Source organism: Coregonus lavaretus (assembly GCF_964263955.1).
Source record: "Coregonus lavaretus genome assembly, chromosome: 28".
NCBI lineage: Eukaryota > Metazoa > Chordata > Actinopteri > Salmoniformes > Salmonidae > Coregonus > Coregonus lavaretus.
In genome coordinates this window covers 29996966-30014473 of record NC_140015.1, presented here as the reverse complement: position 1 = coordinate 30014473, position 17508 = coordinate 29996966, and the positions used below count along the sequence as shown (strand labels likewise).

The following is a 17508-nucleotide window of genomic DNA, read 5'->3' as shown; positions in this document are numbered from 1 at the left end:
GAGCTTGCTGTGTGCTTGCTTTGTCGGGGACGCTAGCACTGCCACACTACACTTCGGATGAGTCTTGGATAGTGCTCAGAGGAATTTAGCCTAGAGTTCATCACCGTTTTTGTAATGCTTTTCTTTTACTACTAATATTACCATCAGAAGCGTTGCTGATGTTTACGGTGCCAATTATATTGCTAATGGGTCGTTTTAGTGGATGTCCCCTCGTGATTTCAGTGAGAAAATGACTGAGTTTACTTTGCTCTGCTCTGTCGTGTGATTGCAGTGGGATAGCGCACGCTCACATTCAACGCTGGACTGAGATAGCATAGGTGTTCTAATCAAAGATAAATATTTATTTTATTTTATCAGTCTCGACTCGTTCATATCTTTGATGATAATTGGCTAGCGCTGTCAAATGTTTGAGTTGCCATAGACCGCCAACAGACACAGAGCCTAAACGTCCTTTCGACTTCTAGTCGTTTTTTAGACAACTGTCCTGACGGAGGAAGAATATGTTGATGAAGGAATATAGAATATGTATGCCGCTCACAGTGGAAGAGGTAAGTTAGGGTACTTTACTTATATCTCCCAGTTTTTCTGAACATTTTGCGTTTTCTTCTGTCCTACAACTAAACCTAAAACTGTGAAAGGTTTTAGGCTGTTGCATGCAAGGTATCGTTTTGGTCTTTTTATGGAATGTCTACCATGCTAGCTGCAAACTGGATTGAGTAGGTAGGTATGCCTATTATGAAGAACTTTTGTACCTCACTGATTTTAGGAGCTATTTAGAATACTGTAGGCTAATGCCACAGGGTGTTGCTATTGGAAGTATGCTAGGCTTACGCCATACTTTCCTTGTTGGGTTTATGGGTTTAAGAAGTGCAAAATCTTCACATGCATATCTAAGACACTAACAAAACATTGTTAAGAGATGTTACAGTATGTTGTTGTCTGTGTGGGTCACTCCACTAGCCTACTCATACGACCATCAGTTAGGACTTTTGGCACTCTGTAACTACAGTGCCTCAGTAACTATTTTCCCTCTGGTACAAATATAGAGTTGACTGATTGATCGTTTGATTGATTGATTGACTGACACTGGCTTATCTGCTGGTTATTATGTGTCTTTCAGGAGCAACCCTGCTCTGACTACCTGTTTCAGGGAACTGGGTGTCCAGATGGCTTGCTCTTGGTCATTCGTTCTGTGTTGTTGGGAGCACCATTGTTCTGTGTTGTTGGGAGCACCATTAGACCATTTGGTTATCATTAACTTTAGATTTGGTAGTCACAGCTCTCTGTCCATATTATGCTAACGAGGCTGGTTTATTTAATTTTTGATAATTAACCACATTACTTTTATTTGAGATAACCAGTTAGCATAATATGGGATAAACAGAAAACACTTGTATGAGCTACGAACTAACTTGGAAATCCTTTGGTGGCTTAGATTAAACAAGACTTTGTGTAGGGTTGGGTATAAATTGAGCAAAATTAATATCCAAGAATACCCCTTCCTTCATTACCATTTTTAGGCCAATTACATTGGAGGAAAGTTAGATTGAAGAATGACTGGATAAGATACACTCTAAAGCAGGACTGCCCAACCTTGTTCCTGGAGACCTACCGTCCTGTAGGTTTTACCTCCAACCTTGTTCCTGGAGACCTACCGTCCTGTAGGTTTTACCTCCAACCTTGTTCCTGGAGACCTACCGTCCTGTAGGTTTTACCTCCAACCTTGTTCCTGGAGACCTACCGTCCTGTAGGTTTTACCTCCAACCTTGTTCCTGGAGACCTACCGTCCTGTAGGTTTTACCTCCAACCCTGTTCCTGGAGACCTACCGTCCTGTAGGTTTTACCTCCAACCTTGTTCCTGGAGACCTACCGTCCTGTAGGTTTTACCTCCAACCTTGTTCCTGGAGACCTACCGTCCTGTAGGTTTTACCTCCAACCTTGTTCCTGGAGACCTACCGTCCTGTAGGTTTTACCTCCAACCTTGTTCCTGGAGACCTACCGTCCTGTAGGTTTTACCTCCAACCTTGTTCCTGGAGACCTACCGTCCTGTAGGTTTTACCTCCAACCCTGTTCCTGGAGACCTACCGTCCTGTAGGTTTTACCTCCAACCCTGTTCCTGGAGACCTACCGTCCTGTAGGTTTTTGCTCCAACCCTAATCTAGCACACCTGATTCTAATAATTAGCAGGTTGATAAGATGAATCAGGTTAGTAACACCTGGGGTTGGAGCGAAAACCTACAGGAGGGTAGCTCTCCAGGAACAGGGTTGGAGCGAAAACCTACAGGAGGGTAGCTCTCCAGGAACAGGGTTGGAGGTAAAACCTACAGGAGGGTAGCTCTCCAGGAACAGGGTTGGAGGTAAAACCTACAGGAGGGTAGCTCTCCAGGAACAGGGTTGGAGCGAAAACCTACAGGAGGGTAGCTCTCCAGGAACAGGGTTGGAGGTAAAACCTACAGGAGGGTAGCTCTCCAGGAACAGGGTTGGAGGTAAAACCTACAGGAGGGTAGCTCTCCAGGAACAGGGTTGGAGGTAAAACCTACAGGAGGGTAGCTCTCCAGGAACAGGGTTGGAGGTAAAACCTACAGGAGGGTAGCTCTCCAGGAACAGGGTTGGAGGTAAAACCTACAGGAGGGTAGCTCTCCAGGAACAGGGTTGGGTAACCCTGCTCTAAAGGTATGGACAGCAGTAAGAAAGAACTGGAAATGCCAACTTCACTCTCATTGGGCCATGAAAATAACTACCAATGTCGACTTTATGCCATCCATAATGGACCGTGGCTTCAGTAGATGGGTAGAAAAAGGACTGATCACAATTAACCAGCTTTTTGAAGGGAATGTTCTCAAATCCTTTACAAATTTGGTTTACCGCCAAATGACATGTACTCCTGATAAGACACTACCTAATGACATAAGGAATGGGAGGTCATTAAAAAACATCACCCAGTGTATAAACATATTAGAAAGTCAAATAACAGCCAAAAAAGAGGTGTATCAGTTATATAAGAAGTTATACATCTGAACACACGCAGGATGTTAAAGGAAAAAGGGAACTAGAAATGAATGTGGTGGTGGTGGAAGATGAATCATTGGAGAGAATTTGTGAAAGTAGTCACAGGGAATTAACACCCCCACCCCCACATATGTCCCTGTTTTTCTCTATACAGTTATCTGGTAAGGTACATACAGTGGGGAAAAAAAGTATTTAGTCAGCCACCAATTGTGCAAGTTCTCCCACTTAAAAAGATGAGAGAGGCCTGTAATTTTCATCATAGGTACACGTCAACTATGACAGACAATCACATTGTAGGATTTTTAATGAATTTATTTGCAAATTATGGTGGAAAATAAGTATTTGGTCAATAACAAAAGTTTCTCAATACTTTGTTATATAACCTTTGTTGGCAATGACACAGGTCAAACGTTTTCTGTAAGTCTTCACAAGGTTTTCACACACTGTTGCTGGTATTTTGGCCCATTCCTCCATGCAGATCTCCTCTAGAGCAGTGATGTTTTGGGGCTGTCGCTGGGCAACACGGACTTTCAACTCCCTCCAAAGATTTTCTATGGGGTTGAGATCTGGAGACTGGCTAGGCCACTCCAGGACCTTGAAATGCTTCTTACAAAGCCATTCCTTTGTTGCCCGGGCGGTGTGTTTGGGATCATTGTCATGCTGAAAGACCCAGCCACGTTTCATCTTCAATGCCCTTGCTGATGGAAGGAGGTTTTCACTCAAAATCTCACGATACATGGCCCCATTCATTCTTTCCTTTACACGGATCAGTCGTCCTGGTCCCTTTGCAGAAAAACAGCCCCAAAGCATGATGTTTCCACCCCCATGCTTCACAGTAGGTATGGTGTTCTTTGGATGCAACTCAGCATTCTTTGTCCTCCAAACATGACGAGTTGAGTTTTTACCAAAAAGTTCTATTTTGGTTTCATCTGACCATATGACATTCTCCCAATCATCTTCTGGATCATCCAAATGCACTCTAGCAAACTTCAGACAGGCCTGGACATGTACTGGCTTAAGCAGGGGGACACGTCTGGCACTGCAGGATTTGAGTCCCTGGCGGCGTAGTGTGTTACTGATGGTAGGCTTTGTTACTTTGGTCCCAGCTCTCTGCAGGTCATTCACTAGGTCCCCCCGTGTGGTTCTGGGATTTTTGCTCACCGTTCTTGTGATCATTTTGACCCCACGGGTGAGATCTTGCGTGGAGCCCCAGATCGAGGGAGATTATCAGTGGTCTTGTATGTCTTCCATTTCCTAATAATTGCTCCGACAGTTGATTTCTTCAAACCAAGCTGCTTACCTATTGCAGATTCAGTCTTCCCAGCCTGGTGCAGGTCTACAATTTTGTTTCTGGTGTCCTTTGACAGCTCTTTGGTCTTGGCCATAGTGGAGTTTGGAGTGTGACTGTTTGAGGTTGTGGACAGGTGTCTTTTATACTGATAACAAGTTCAAACAGGTGCCATTAATACAGGTAACGAGTGGAGGACAGAGGAGCCTCTTAAAGAAGAAGTTACAGGTCTGTGAGAGCCAGAAATCTTGCTTGTTTGTAGGTGACCAAATACTTATTTTCCACCATAATTTGTAAATAAATTCATTAAAAATCCTACATTGTGATTTTCTGGATTTTATTTCTCTCAATTTGTCTTTCATAGTTGACGTGTACCTATGATGAAAATTACAGGCCTCTCTCATCTTTTTAAGTGGGAGAACTTGCACAATTGGTGGCTGACTAAATACCTTTTTTCCCCACTGTATATGATGGCAGTCCATGATGGGAGTCCATCCTGCTAAGGCCAAACAATGATGGCTTGTGAGGGGACAAAAGTCCTTAGTATAGTCCTTCTGGAGATTTCCTGACCTCACAGACTTTTTTAGAGCCTCGGCACAAATCTACATTTCAGAATGGACAGAATGGACCAATAGAAGACCACACACATACCTTCTGGGACTGTCCAAAGTTACAGGGGTTCTGGAAGAACACTCAAAGAGAAGTGAAGACAATCCTAGACATTAGGTTACCACTGGAACCACTGTTCATTTTATTGGGGGTAAAACCTTGTAACCTGGAAGATAAAAAAGGAGTGTTAAGTGTTAGTGATTGCACAAAAAATGATTACGGTCAATTGGCTCAAACCACAGCTGCCAACTGTAAGTCAATGGACTCAGAGACAGAAAGATGTGTATGCAATATGACAGCCAGGTTAAAACTAAAGATGGATACTTTTTGGGCCAAATGGACTCCCATCATATTGTACCTTGCCAGATAACTGTATAGACAAAAACAGGGACATGTGTGGGGGTGTTCATTCCCTTCATTTAATAACACTGAAGTAAACTCCTGTAATTATCAGTATTATTTCCTGTTTTTGTCCTTTTAGGGATGGTTTCTAAGAAATTACTTCATAATTTTTTTTTTTGAATTTGGATCGTTCACATGTTGTTCTACAATGAACAAAAATATAAAACGCAATATGCAACAATTTCAAAGATTTTACTGAGTTACAGTTCATATAAGGAAATCAGTAAATTGAAATAAATTCATTTAGCCCTAATCTATGGATTTCACATGACTGGGAATACAGATATGTATCTGTTGATCACAGATACCTTAAAAAGGTAGGAGCGTGGATCAGAAAACTAGTCAGTATCTGGTATGACCACCATTTGCCTCATTCACGTGACACATCTCCTTCGCATAGAGTTGATCAGGCTGTTGATTGTGGCCTGTGGAATGTTGTCCCTCTCCTCTTCAATGGCTGTGCAATGTTGCTGTCGTACACGCTGTCGTACATGTCGAACCAGAGCATCCCAAACATGCTAAACATGCTCAATGGGTGACATGTCTGGTGAGTATGCAGGCCATGGAAGAACTGGGACATTTTCAGCTTCCAGGAATTGTGTACAGATCATTGCGACATGGGGCCGTGCATTATCATGCTGAAACATGAGCTGATGGCGGCGGATGAATGGCGCGACAATGGGCCTCAGGATCTCATCACAGTATCTCTTTGCATTCACATTGCCATCGATAAAATGCAATTGTGTTCATTATCCATAGCTTATTCCTACCCATACCATAACCCCACCGCCACCATGAGGCACAACATTGACATCAGCAAACCGCTTGCCCACACGATGCCATCTGCCCGGGACAGTTGAAACCGTGATTCATCCTTGAAGAGCAGACTTCTCCAGCATGCTAGTGGTCTTCGAAGTTAAGCATTTGCCCACTGAAGTCGGTCACGACGCCGAACTGCAGTCAGGTCAAGACCCTGGTGAGGACGACGACCACGCAGATGAGCTTCCCTGAGACGTTTTCTGACAGTTTGTGCAGAAATTCTTCGGTTGTGCAAACCCACAGTTTCATCAGCTGTCCGGGTGGTTGGTCTCAGACGATCCCGCAGGTGAAGAAGCCAGATGTGGAGGTCCTAGGCTGGCGTGGTTACACGTGGTCTGAGTTGTGAGGCCGGTTGAACGTACTGGCAAATTCTCTAAAACAACATAGGAGGCAGCTTACAGTAGAGAAAATAACATTCAATTCTCTGGAACAGCTCTGGTGGACATTCCTGCAGTCATCATGCCAATTGCACGCTCCCTCAAAACTTGAGACATCTGTAGCATTGTGATGTGTGACAAAACTTCATATTTTAGAGTGGGCTTTTATTGTCCCCAGCACAAGGTGCACCTGTGTACCGATCATGCTGTTTAATCAGCTTCTTGATATGCCACACCTGTCAGGTGGATGGATTAACTTGGCAAAATTTTAGAGACATAAGCTTTTTGTGTGTATGGAACATTTCTGGGATCTTTTATTTCAGCTCATGAAACATAGGACCAACACTTTACATGTTGCGTTTATATTTTTGTTCAGTATATAATGTATATTGGAACTTTTTGAACTTGAAAAATGAAGCTATGTAAAAAAATAATACAAAAAATAATAATGTGTCATGGTTTTATGAGTTCTGTCACACATCTCTACAGCTGCATCCAGACAGGGTCTGTAGTTGTTAAGGACTGTGTGTTGTTCCTTATTAGACGAAACAGTCTCACCTTAGCCACTCTAACCGTACATCATTGGCCTGCTGGCACTGCAGTGCTTTTCAATTTTGTCAACAAAATTATGCAGCTGTGTTCACAGGCTGTGGGAGTTCCCTGGCTGCGAGAAACTGGCAGTTCATTTTGTACAATCTGGGATGATGAGATACAGTACGTTTGATCTCAGCGGCATTACACTTGATCTTCAAAGGGCAGAAAAAACATTTCAGTTCCCTGTGGATTATATTACTGTATCTTCACAGACCGACTCTCAGCTTAGAGAGAGAGAGCTCTGCTGCCCCCAGACTGTTTGTTTGATGCCAGAATAGGAGCCTTCTCTTTGTTTCATTACCTTGCTGTGTTCTGATACCCCTGCTCTCAGTCATGACCTGAGAGAGGGTTACAGTATAAGCAGAGAATGGGGTTATGAGTTCCTGCTAAGGCCAAACAATGATGGCTTGTGGGGGGACAAAAGTCCTTAATATAGTCCTTCTGGAGACATAGGCCTATCACTTCCTGACGTCGCAGACAATTTTTAGAGCCTCGGCACAAATCTGCATTTCAGAATCTGTTACTTTCTGTCTGACCCTGTGTATCATCTTGTAACTCTTGAACATCTTGATTGAGATGATAAATGAAGGCCTACTACAACCATGAGATTCCTTTTTGCTATAAGATGACGACCAGAGTTGACACTGCATTCCGCTATTCCTCAGCAATAGTGATATCTGTTTCCCCTGAAACTTCAATTAGGCTTATTACTGTGTCATAAAGTCAGAGGATTCAGGAGTCATTTAACCCATTACAAACATGTCAATACTTCACAAGAACGAGGGCCTCTTATGTAAAAATAAGCAAATTAACCCTTAGTTGCCATGGAAATGTCATAAAGATGTGTAAGTCATAAAGTCAACCTAAAAGCTTTCTACTTCTAGAGACACGTACCTATGGACCCTCCTTAGGTCCCTACAGTACATTGACTGAGGTGTTTCTATATGGACTCTCTGGTCTCACAGCAGGTACAGTCCAAACAAACACCTCAGTTACGGCGCTTTATTTCCATGGTGACATATTGTTTTGCCGGGGAAATGAGAGCGGTGAAGGTTATCACTTAAAATAGACCGGGCACAGCAGAATAGTTTGACTGGTTTGACAGATGGCCTCTCATTTAGCTGCTGCGTGGGATGTGCAATTAACAGAAGGGACAGCGAGTTCAGGGTTTTAAGTAGTTTTCTTTCAGGACTCTCCGCTTGCAGGTTGAAACTACTTGACTTTCAGAGTCCACTTCAAAGAGGAAATGATCAAAAGGATGAGGTTGAGAATGTCATCATTCAATGGGCATATCTGATGTGCTATATCCAAATACAACCACTTCAAAATAAAAGTATCTTATGGTTTCCCTTACCTTGAAATCACTTTGTGCTCAATTCAATGTTATAGCTCCATAATGTCATGAACAACTAAAATAGCCTTGGCTTTTACTATGGGACATTACTTTGTTATATCTGTTATATCTGTAGGCCATCTGTTGTTTCCAGGTGGTGCTTCAGTTAAAAATGTCCGCCTCCTGGACTTGAGCATACGGAATGGTTTTATTTCCAAATAAGCTTTTTGGTATCTGTAGAGTGTTTGTTGTGTTTTGGTATGTTATGAATAGTTGGCCTTACTGTCTTCACTACCCCTAGTGTATCTTTGAGGACGCAATGATCTAACCATCTACGTGTGTGACCAGGTGTACTATTCCCTAGGTCACGGCATTGATTTTCCCACAGTTATTAACAAACGAGAACATTCCGTATTCCCCATTGAAGAGACTACGTGAGGAAGTCTCACCCTCTGAAGTCTATCGAACCTCATCCAACCTTATTGTTCTCTCATCAACCCCACCAGTAAATTGTTCTTGTGTGTTGCCGTGTGGTTGTGATTATAGGTGTGTCATTATATCATGGCTCTGGACAGGCTTAGTCTAGCTGGCTGAACACTGACGGTCTTGCCACCGGCTATAAACCAGATTGGGTTCTTTTATTCGGGCTCACTTGTGATTGAAGATGATATTTTCCTTCCCGACCAGGCTGCCAGTTGAATCTGTTGATGATATCACTGGACTGACCTCCAGTCAGTTTGATGACCGTGGTCCAGCTTCAGCCAGTTGCATGGCAATGTGGATCTGTCTCAGACTTGAAATGGCCCCTAGCATTTGTCTGAATGTTCACCAATAAGTGGCTGTCAGAGAAAAATCTAATTTTTACCTTGAAATATCACAGAGACACTGCTTCAGAGGCAAGATGGATGTAGGCCTATGCTATATCAAAAGCATAGGTTATATCAATTGTTGATTATGTAGGCTGCTTGTTTTCTTTAGTCCATTCAAGTAGAGAAAATCCTGGTGGTTACCTTGTTCTAACTAAATCATATCTCCATGCATTTTCCTCAGGGTTGGGTAGGATACTTTCTAAATGTAATCTGTTAGTTACTAGTTACCTGTCCAAAATTGTAATCAGTAACGTAACTTTTGGATTACCCAAACTCAGTAATGTAATCTGATTACATTTCCCCTTAAGAGGCATTAGAATGCATTTGGTGTGTCATAGTGGCCTCTGATTTGTGGTCAGACTCGCTCAGGTGGAACAAACTTAAAAGTTGCGCCTTTTTTCAATGCTGAATTGAATGTCATTGAGAAAACAGAAAGGTGTAATTTCCCGCAAACATCCTTTCTGAATTTAAAAGTAATCCAAGAAGTAATCAAGTTTTTCAAAGTATCTGCATTCTGATTAAAATATTTTTGCTGGTAATGTAACCGATTACAGTTACTGTTTTTTGTAATCAGATTACATGTAATCAGTTACTACCCAACCCTGGTTTTGCTGTTCTAAACTATTCCATCCCCCGGTGAGGGTCATCTACATTGCTAATACTTTACATAAGATACCGGAACTGTCACGACTCTTCTCATCACATGTCATAATAATAATAATAATATGCCATTTAGCAGACGCTTTTATCCAAAGCGACTTACAGTCATAGTCACTCCCTGCATGGCTTGCAGCGCCATCAAAAGAGACATGTTGAAACAAGGGAGTCACTACCTGAACTCCAATCAGAATGCTCTTTTAATTTTTTTTTTTTTGTGTATGTTTTCCCGTTTGGTGCCTACTGAACACTACCCAGGAGGTCTAGTGTTGCACCAGCTCCCCTGTACCACTCTGCTGTTATGCTGTGCCTTTCCCCACAGGTCCCTAAGCTATTGGCATTTGATTTAAAATCACCTACAAACAGCCTCTTATCTGCTGTCTAGTGTCTCCGACCACCTCAGGGGACGACACAGGAACATTGCACACAATTATATGACAGCCAGGTTTGAGAGATTGAACAGCTAGATCTTACATCCCAGGCAGGGAGATTGAGGAACAGTGAATGAAATAGCAATGTATTGGGGGTTGAATGAACAACTGGAGTTTGTGTGTGTGGTGTTTGTGCATTTGCGTGTGCATGTGTGTGTGTGTGCGTACACACGTGCTTCCGTATGTGCATTCTGGCTCAAGTCAGTTGTCAGTTTGTTCATTTCGTAGTGGAGCTTTCTTCCCTCACTTTGAATAGGCTACAGCTGTTTGGGATGTTGCCGCTAACGACTCCCTGATGAGCAACGAGGAAGTGTTTAGTATTCAGCTCGCGGGTCACTGATGTAATCATGATCTGGCATCACAGTGTGAACCAACCAACCCTCTGTCAGCACCACTAACATCACTGAGGGCCCTATTCCCTGTTCACCCAGACAGGTAGGCTAGGTGCACAGAAGAAATGACACAGTCATCACAGGAGCGTTAGACCGTATAATCACTTTCAAGGTGATTTGATTTGATTTTGATCCCCATTAGAAGACGCCATGACAACAGCTGGTCTTCCTGGGGTCCGACACATAATGAAAAATACATTACAAACAAAAATACTTTAAAATGTACATACTGTACATTGAAAAAACATGAACAAGTAGAAATTACAGAAATGTAAAATACCTGAAAGGTAACATTTAACAGTCAATACGTATATTCAGGTGTCAGTATCTGTCCATTCATATGGCCAGTCTTAGTAGATGTACTTTTAATGTTTTCTTGAATGTGTATTTTTCGCTTGGGAATTATGAGTTGGTGATAACTTGAGAATAAGTGCCACTTATTCTGGGACTTATTTAAGACTGTAGGTGTAAGGGATCGGGGTTTGGCAGGATCTAGACAGAGTCTGACACTTCCCCGATCTACTGAGAGGGGGAGTCATCAGACTCGATCTGATTCACCTGAGTTCTGAGCACACCTGTCAGTAATTAGTATAGGATTTAAGGTGTGCTCAGAAGCTCAGTCGGCGCGAGGTATTGTTCCTTTGTGACTTGCTAAGCGTTTTGTTCCGAGTGAGAGAGAGAGAGAGTTTGTTGTTTTGATTACCCGTGTATCCGACCAGTGCCTTGTTAGTTGACTCCCCGTATTGCTTAATCCTCTACTTGTCTACCCCAGTGATTACCGTTCTCGGATCCTGTGCCTGTGACCTCGACTACGACTAAGCCCGCTCCTTTGGTACCTCTGCCTGTCTATGCCTGGCCCGGTTTTGACCACAGCCCGCCCGACCACGATTAAGCCTTTCCCTTGTCTGTACTTTAATAAAGCATCGCTATTCTGCGATTGGATCTTACCACTCTGTCCGAGTATTCATTACAGAATACCTCGCCATTACCATGGATCCAGCGAAATTACAGAGGCGATGGGAGATACAGGAGAAACGCATGGAGGAACTCCTACAGCTACTCAACGCTGGTGCAGCGGAAGGCACCACCCCGAGTACGGTCAGTCCTCGTCATGCATCTCCGATTTCTATACCGACAAGGTACGACGGGGAACCTGGCAAATGTCAGGGGTTTCTACTCCAGATGTCCCTGTATACGTCGTATAATCATTCCATGTTTTCCGATGACCGTAGCAGAGTGGATTTCATGATTTCTCTGCTAATGGGAAGAGCACTGGATTGGGCTACTGCGCTTTGGGCAGCTGAGGTCCCCGAGCTGAATGAGGAAGTTCAGTTCAAGAGACTGTTTCAAGAGGTGTTCGACCACCCAGTATCTGGGCGTAGTGTGGGAGATCAGCTATGCGAACTTCAGCAGGGCCGTCGCACAGTAGCCGACTACGCTTTAGAGTTCCGTACTATAGCAGCCGGTAGCGGATGGAGCGAGACTGCTTTGCTCACAGTTTTCCGTAGAGGGCTGCGCAAAGACGTACAGACTGAGTTGGCTTGTCGAGGAGATATCACTACGCTACATGAGTTTATCAAAATTGCCATCTCTATTGATAATCTTATAGTGCAACACCAGGCATCCACAGTTCGGGAGCCCTCGATCACTGGTCCTATGCAAGCGACAGAGCGGAGGAGAGAATCTGAGGAGGAACCTATTCAACTGGGACGGTCACCTCTACAAGGGTCGGTGAGACAACAACGTCGGCAAGACGGACTATGCCTGTATTGTGGTCAGTCGGGTCATTTCGTGCGTCAATGTCCGGTACGACCTAACCGTACCTCAGGATATCGCCTCGGAACTGCCAAACCGGTGAGTGAGACTCCCGTTTTGAACATTACAGCTAAACAAATGTATGTACCTGTTACCTTATCTGTCGGAGAGAAAGTGCGCAGGTTGGAAGGACTTATTGATTCCGGAGCGGCGGCCAGCTTTCTGGATATGGGTCTTGCTGAGGAGTTGGGAGTTCAACTTATTCCTATTCAACCTCCCCTGCGAGTCAACGCGCTAGACGGTGAGCCCATGGGCACTGGGTTCATTACGCACCGTACCGGGGAGATCAAGTTACAAGTGGGCGCCATACACCAGGAGAACATCTTTTTTTTCGTCATCTCCGCTCCACGGGAGCCACTAGTTCTCGGCCACCCCTGGCTCGTCCTCCATGATCCGGTCATCTCCTGGAAATCTGGCGATATCACAGCTTGGAGTGAGGTATGTAGGGCAGAGTGCCTCAATTTACCGTGCAAAACGTCTACTGTGGAGGATGCGCAGGGTGCGGTGTCTACTGTGGTCCCTACAGAATACCAGGATTACGCGCAGGTGTTCTCCAAGGAGAGGGCTACCGTGTTACCACCTCATCGGGCCTGGGACTGCGGGATTGATCTACTATCCGGAGCTACACCTCCTCGTGGAAGAATCTACCCGTTGTCACAGCCTGAACGAGAAGCGATGAGTCAGTATGTTGATGAGGCGCTACAGCAAGGGGCCATTCGCCCATCGATGTCTCCCGCCGCATCCAGTTTTTTCTTTGTGAAGAAAAAGGATGGCGGACTGTGTCCTTGTATAGACTATCGAGGGTTGAACGATATAACCATAAAAAATCGTTACCCCCTTCCTTTGATTCCAGCCGCCCTTGAACAGGTGGGACAGGCCTCCATGTACAGTAAACTGGACCTCAGGAGTGCGTACAATCTGGTGCGTATTAGAGAGGGGGATGAATGGAAGACCGCCTTCATCACACATCGAGGACACTACGAATATTGTGTCATGCCCTATGGACTTACCAACGCGCCCTCAGTATTTCAGGCGTTCATGAATGACATTTTCAGAGACATGATTGATCGATTTGTCATAGTATACATTGATGACATCCTCATATATTCTAACTCGCTGAGTGAACATGTGTCCCATGTACGACAGGTTCTGGATCGGCTCCTACAACATTCTCTGTTTGTGAAGGCAGAAAAAAGTGAATTCCACGTCACTACGATTTCCTTCCTTGGGGCCATACTCACTCCCGATGGTGTTAAACTGGATGAATCTAAGGTACAAGCGGTACAAGACTGGCCTCAACCCAAGACGGTGAAAGAGCTCCAGAGGTTCTTAGGGTTTGCCAATTACTATAGACGGTTCGTGCGTAATTTCAGCACAACCGCAGCGCCTCTGTCGGCGATGACCAGCTACAAGGGTCGCGGTCTGAACTGGACGGAGGGGGCAGTGCGTGCGTTTGAGACGCTGAAGCAACGTTTTACCACCGCTCCTATTCTATGTCAGCCGGACCCTACCTTACCGTTTATCGTGGAAGTGGACGCTTCGGAGGTTGGAGTTGGAGCCGTGTTATCCCAACGCCAAGGTGAGCAGCCTAAATCACGACCCTGTGCTTTCTTTTCCCGGAAATTGAATGCTGCCGAGCAGAACTATGACGTGGGTAATCGGGAATTACTGGCGGTGAAGTTAGCCCTGGAGGAGTGGAGACATTGGTTGGAGGGAGCAGAGCATCCGTTCCAGGTGCTCACGGACCACCGCAACCTGGAGTATCTTCACAGCGCCAAACGACTGAACTCCTGACAGGCCAGGTGGTCATTATTCTTCAACCGGTTCCGATTCACTGTGTCTTATATCCCCGGGTCCAAGAATGGTAAGGCGGATGCGCTTTCCCGACGGTTCGAGCGCACGGAAAGACCCGTGGAGCCAGAAACTATTCTCCCCATGAGTTACCGTGCTGGACCGGTGAGGTGGGCTATTGATGACACGATTCAGGAGAGCTTACAAGCGGAACCAACCCCTCCAGAAACCCCGGAGTCTAAGGTGTTTGTGCCAGCTTCTCTTCGCCCTCAACTGATCAAATCAAATCAAATCAAATCAAATTTTATTGGTCACATGCGCCGAATACAACAGGTGCAGACATTACAGTGAAATGCTTACTTACAGCCCTTAACCAACAGTGCATTTATTTTAAACAAAAAAGTAAGAATAAAACAACAACAAAAAAGTGTTGAGAAAAAAAGAGCAGAAGTAAAAAATAAAGTGACAGTAGGGAGGCTATATATACAATAGAATAAAGTGACAGTAGGGAGGCTATATATACAGGGGGGTACCGTTGCATAGTCAGTGTGCGGGGGCACCGGCTAGTTGAGGTAGTTGAGGTAAAATGTACATGTGGGTAGAGTTAAAGTGACTATGCATAAATACTTAACAGAGTAGCAGCAGCGTAAAAAGGATGGGGTGGGGGGGCAGTGCAAATAGTCCGGGTAGCCATGATTAGCTGTTCAGGAGTCTTATGGCTTGGGGGTAGAAGCTGTTGAGAAGTCTTTTGGACCTAGACTTGGCACTCCGGTACCGCTTCCCGTGCGGTAGCAGAGAGAACAGTCTATGACTAGGGTGACTGGAGTCTTTGACAATTTTGAGGGCCTTCCTCTGACACCGCCTGGTATAGAGGTCCTGGATGGCAGGGAGCTTTCCCCCAGTGATGTACTGGGCCGTACGCACTACCCTCTGTAGTGCCTTGCGGTCAGAGGCCAAGCAGTTGCCATACCAGGCGGTGATGCAACCAGTCAGGATGCTCTCGATGGTGCAGCTGTAGAATTTTTTGAGGATCTGAGGACCCATGCCAAATCTTTTTAGTCTCCTGAGGGGGAATAGGCTTTGTCGTGCCCTCTTCACGACTGTCTTGGTGTGTTTGGACCATGATAGTTCGTTGGTGATGTGGACACCAAGGAACTTGAAGCTCTCAACCTGTTCCACTACAGCCCCGTCGATGAGAATGGGGGCGTGCTCAGTCCTCTTTTTTTTCCTGTAGTCCACAATCATCTCCTTTGTCTTGGTCACGTTGAGGGAGAGGTTGTTGTCCTGGCACCACACGGCCAGATCTCTGACCTCCTCCCTATAGGCTGTCTCATCGTTGTCGGTGATCAGGCCTACCACTGTTGTGTCGTCGGCAAACTTAATGATGGTGTTGGAGTCGTGCCTGGCCATGCAGTCATGGGTGAACAGAGAGTACAGGAGGGGACTGAGCACGCACCCCTGAGGGGCCCCCGTGTTGAGGATCAGTGTGGCAGATGTGTTGTTACCTACCCTTACCACCTGGGGGCGGCCCGTCAGGAAGTCCAGGATCCAGTTGCAGAGGGAGGTGTTTAGTCCCAGGATCCTTAGCTTAGTGATGAGCTTTGAGGGCACTATGGTGTTGAATGCTGAGCTGTAGTCAATGAATAGCATTCTCACGTAGGTGTTCCTCTTGTCCAGGTGGGAAAGGGCAGTGTGGAGTGCGATAGAGATTGCATCATCTGTGGATCTGTTGGGGCGGTATGCAAATTGGAGTGGGTCTAGGGTTTCTGGGATTATGCTGTTGATGTGAGCCATGATGGAATGGTGCCACACGTCGCTGGGATCTGGTCATCCTGGAATCACTCGAACTACACGACTCATCAGCCGAAGATACTGGTGGGATTCCCTCGCAGATGACGTCAGAGACTATGTCTTATCCTGTCCAGTATGTGCCCAGTCCAAGGTACCTCGTGCACTACCGGAGGGTAAGCTGATGCCATTGCCAACTCCTCAACGACCATGGTCGCACATTGCTATGGACTTTATTACCGACCTACCTGAATCAGAGGGCCATACTGTAATTCTCGTGGTCATCGATCGTTTCTCCAAGATGTGTCGGTTAGTACCTATGACCCGTTTGCCTAACGCCACTCAGATGGCTGAGACTATGTTTACCCAGGTGTTCCGGCAGTTTGGTGTCCCGGAGGATATTGTTTCCGACCGGGGACCCCAGTTTGTATCCCGGGTATGGAAGGCGTTCTGCGAACGCTTGGGCATTTCGGTTAGCCTAACCTCCGGATATCATCCCCAGGCCAATGGGCAGACAGAACGGCTCAACCAGGAAATTGGGAAATATCTACGGCAACAATGTTCGCGGCAACCGCAAGAGTGGAGTCGATTCCTTCCTTGGGTAGAGTATGCTCAGAACTCACTCATTCACACCTCCCTACGTTTAACGCCCTTCCAGTGTGTTCTAGGGTATCAACCTCCCCTGTTTCCGTGGGATACCGCATCAGGGATGGTACCGGCGGTGGACGAGTGGTTCCGTCGGAGTGCGCAGGTCTGGGAGACGGCCCATCAACATCGCAGCCAAGCCTCACAACAACAAAAGACCTACGCCGACCGACGCCGGAGACCTACTCCCATTTATCAACCCGGGCAACGAGTGTGGCTGTCTACCCGAGACCTGCGGTTCCGACGGAGCTGCAAGAAGCTCCAACCCAGGTACATTGGTCCCTTCAAAGTACAGAGGCGTATTAACCCTGTCACCTACCGTCTGTTCCTTCCTCGACACTACAGGATAAACCCTACGTTCCACGTCTCCCTGCTGAAACCTGTCCATTATAGCCCGATGTACCCACCAATCGCTCAACAACCTACTACACCACCTTTGGAGGAGGAACAGGACACCATCTATACAGTCCACGAGATACTGGAGTCAAGACGGAGACGAGGGGGCATCGAATATCTCGTGGACTGGGAGGGATATGGACCTGAGGAACGGTCCTGGGTTCCGGCTAAGGATATACTGGATCCCGCTCTCAAGGCCACTTTCCACGCTGAGCACCCAGATCATCCAGGACCCCGACCCAGAGGAAGACCACCCGGTAGAGGTAGAAGGCCGTCAGGAGCCGGCCCTGGGG

At 45.8% G+C, this 17508-nt stretch overlaps 1 protein-coding gene across 1 annotated transcript in view; it reads left to right on the top strand.

Moving 5' to 3' along the window:
* Positions 1-500: 500 nt before the first annotated feature.
* LOC311103748 (cytoplasmic phosphatidylinositol transfer protein 1-like) overlaps positions 501-17508 on the top strand; it is a gene marked incomplete at both ends in the record, with an annotated part of 89483 nt that continues 72475 nt past the window's right edge. Inside the window, 1 exon segment of the mRNA XM_084145390.1 lies at positions 501-548. Within this exon segment, the coding sequence (XP_084001516.1) occupies positions 501-548 (48 nt within the window).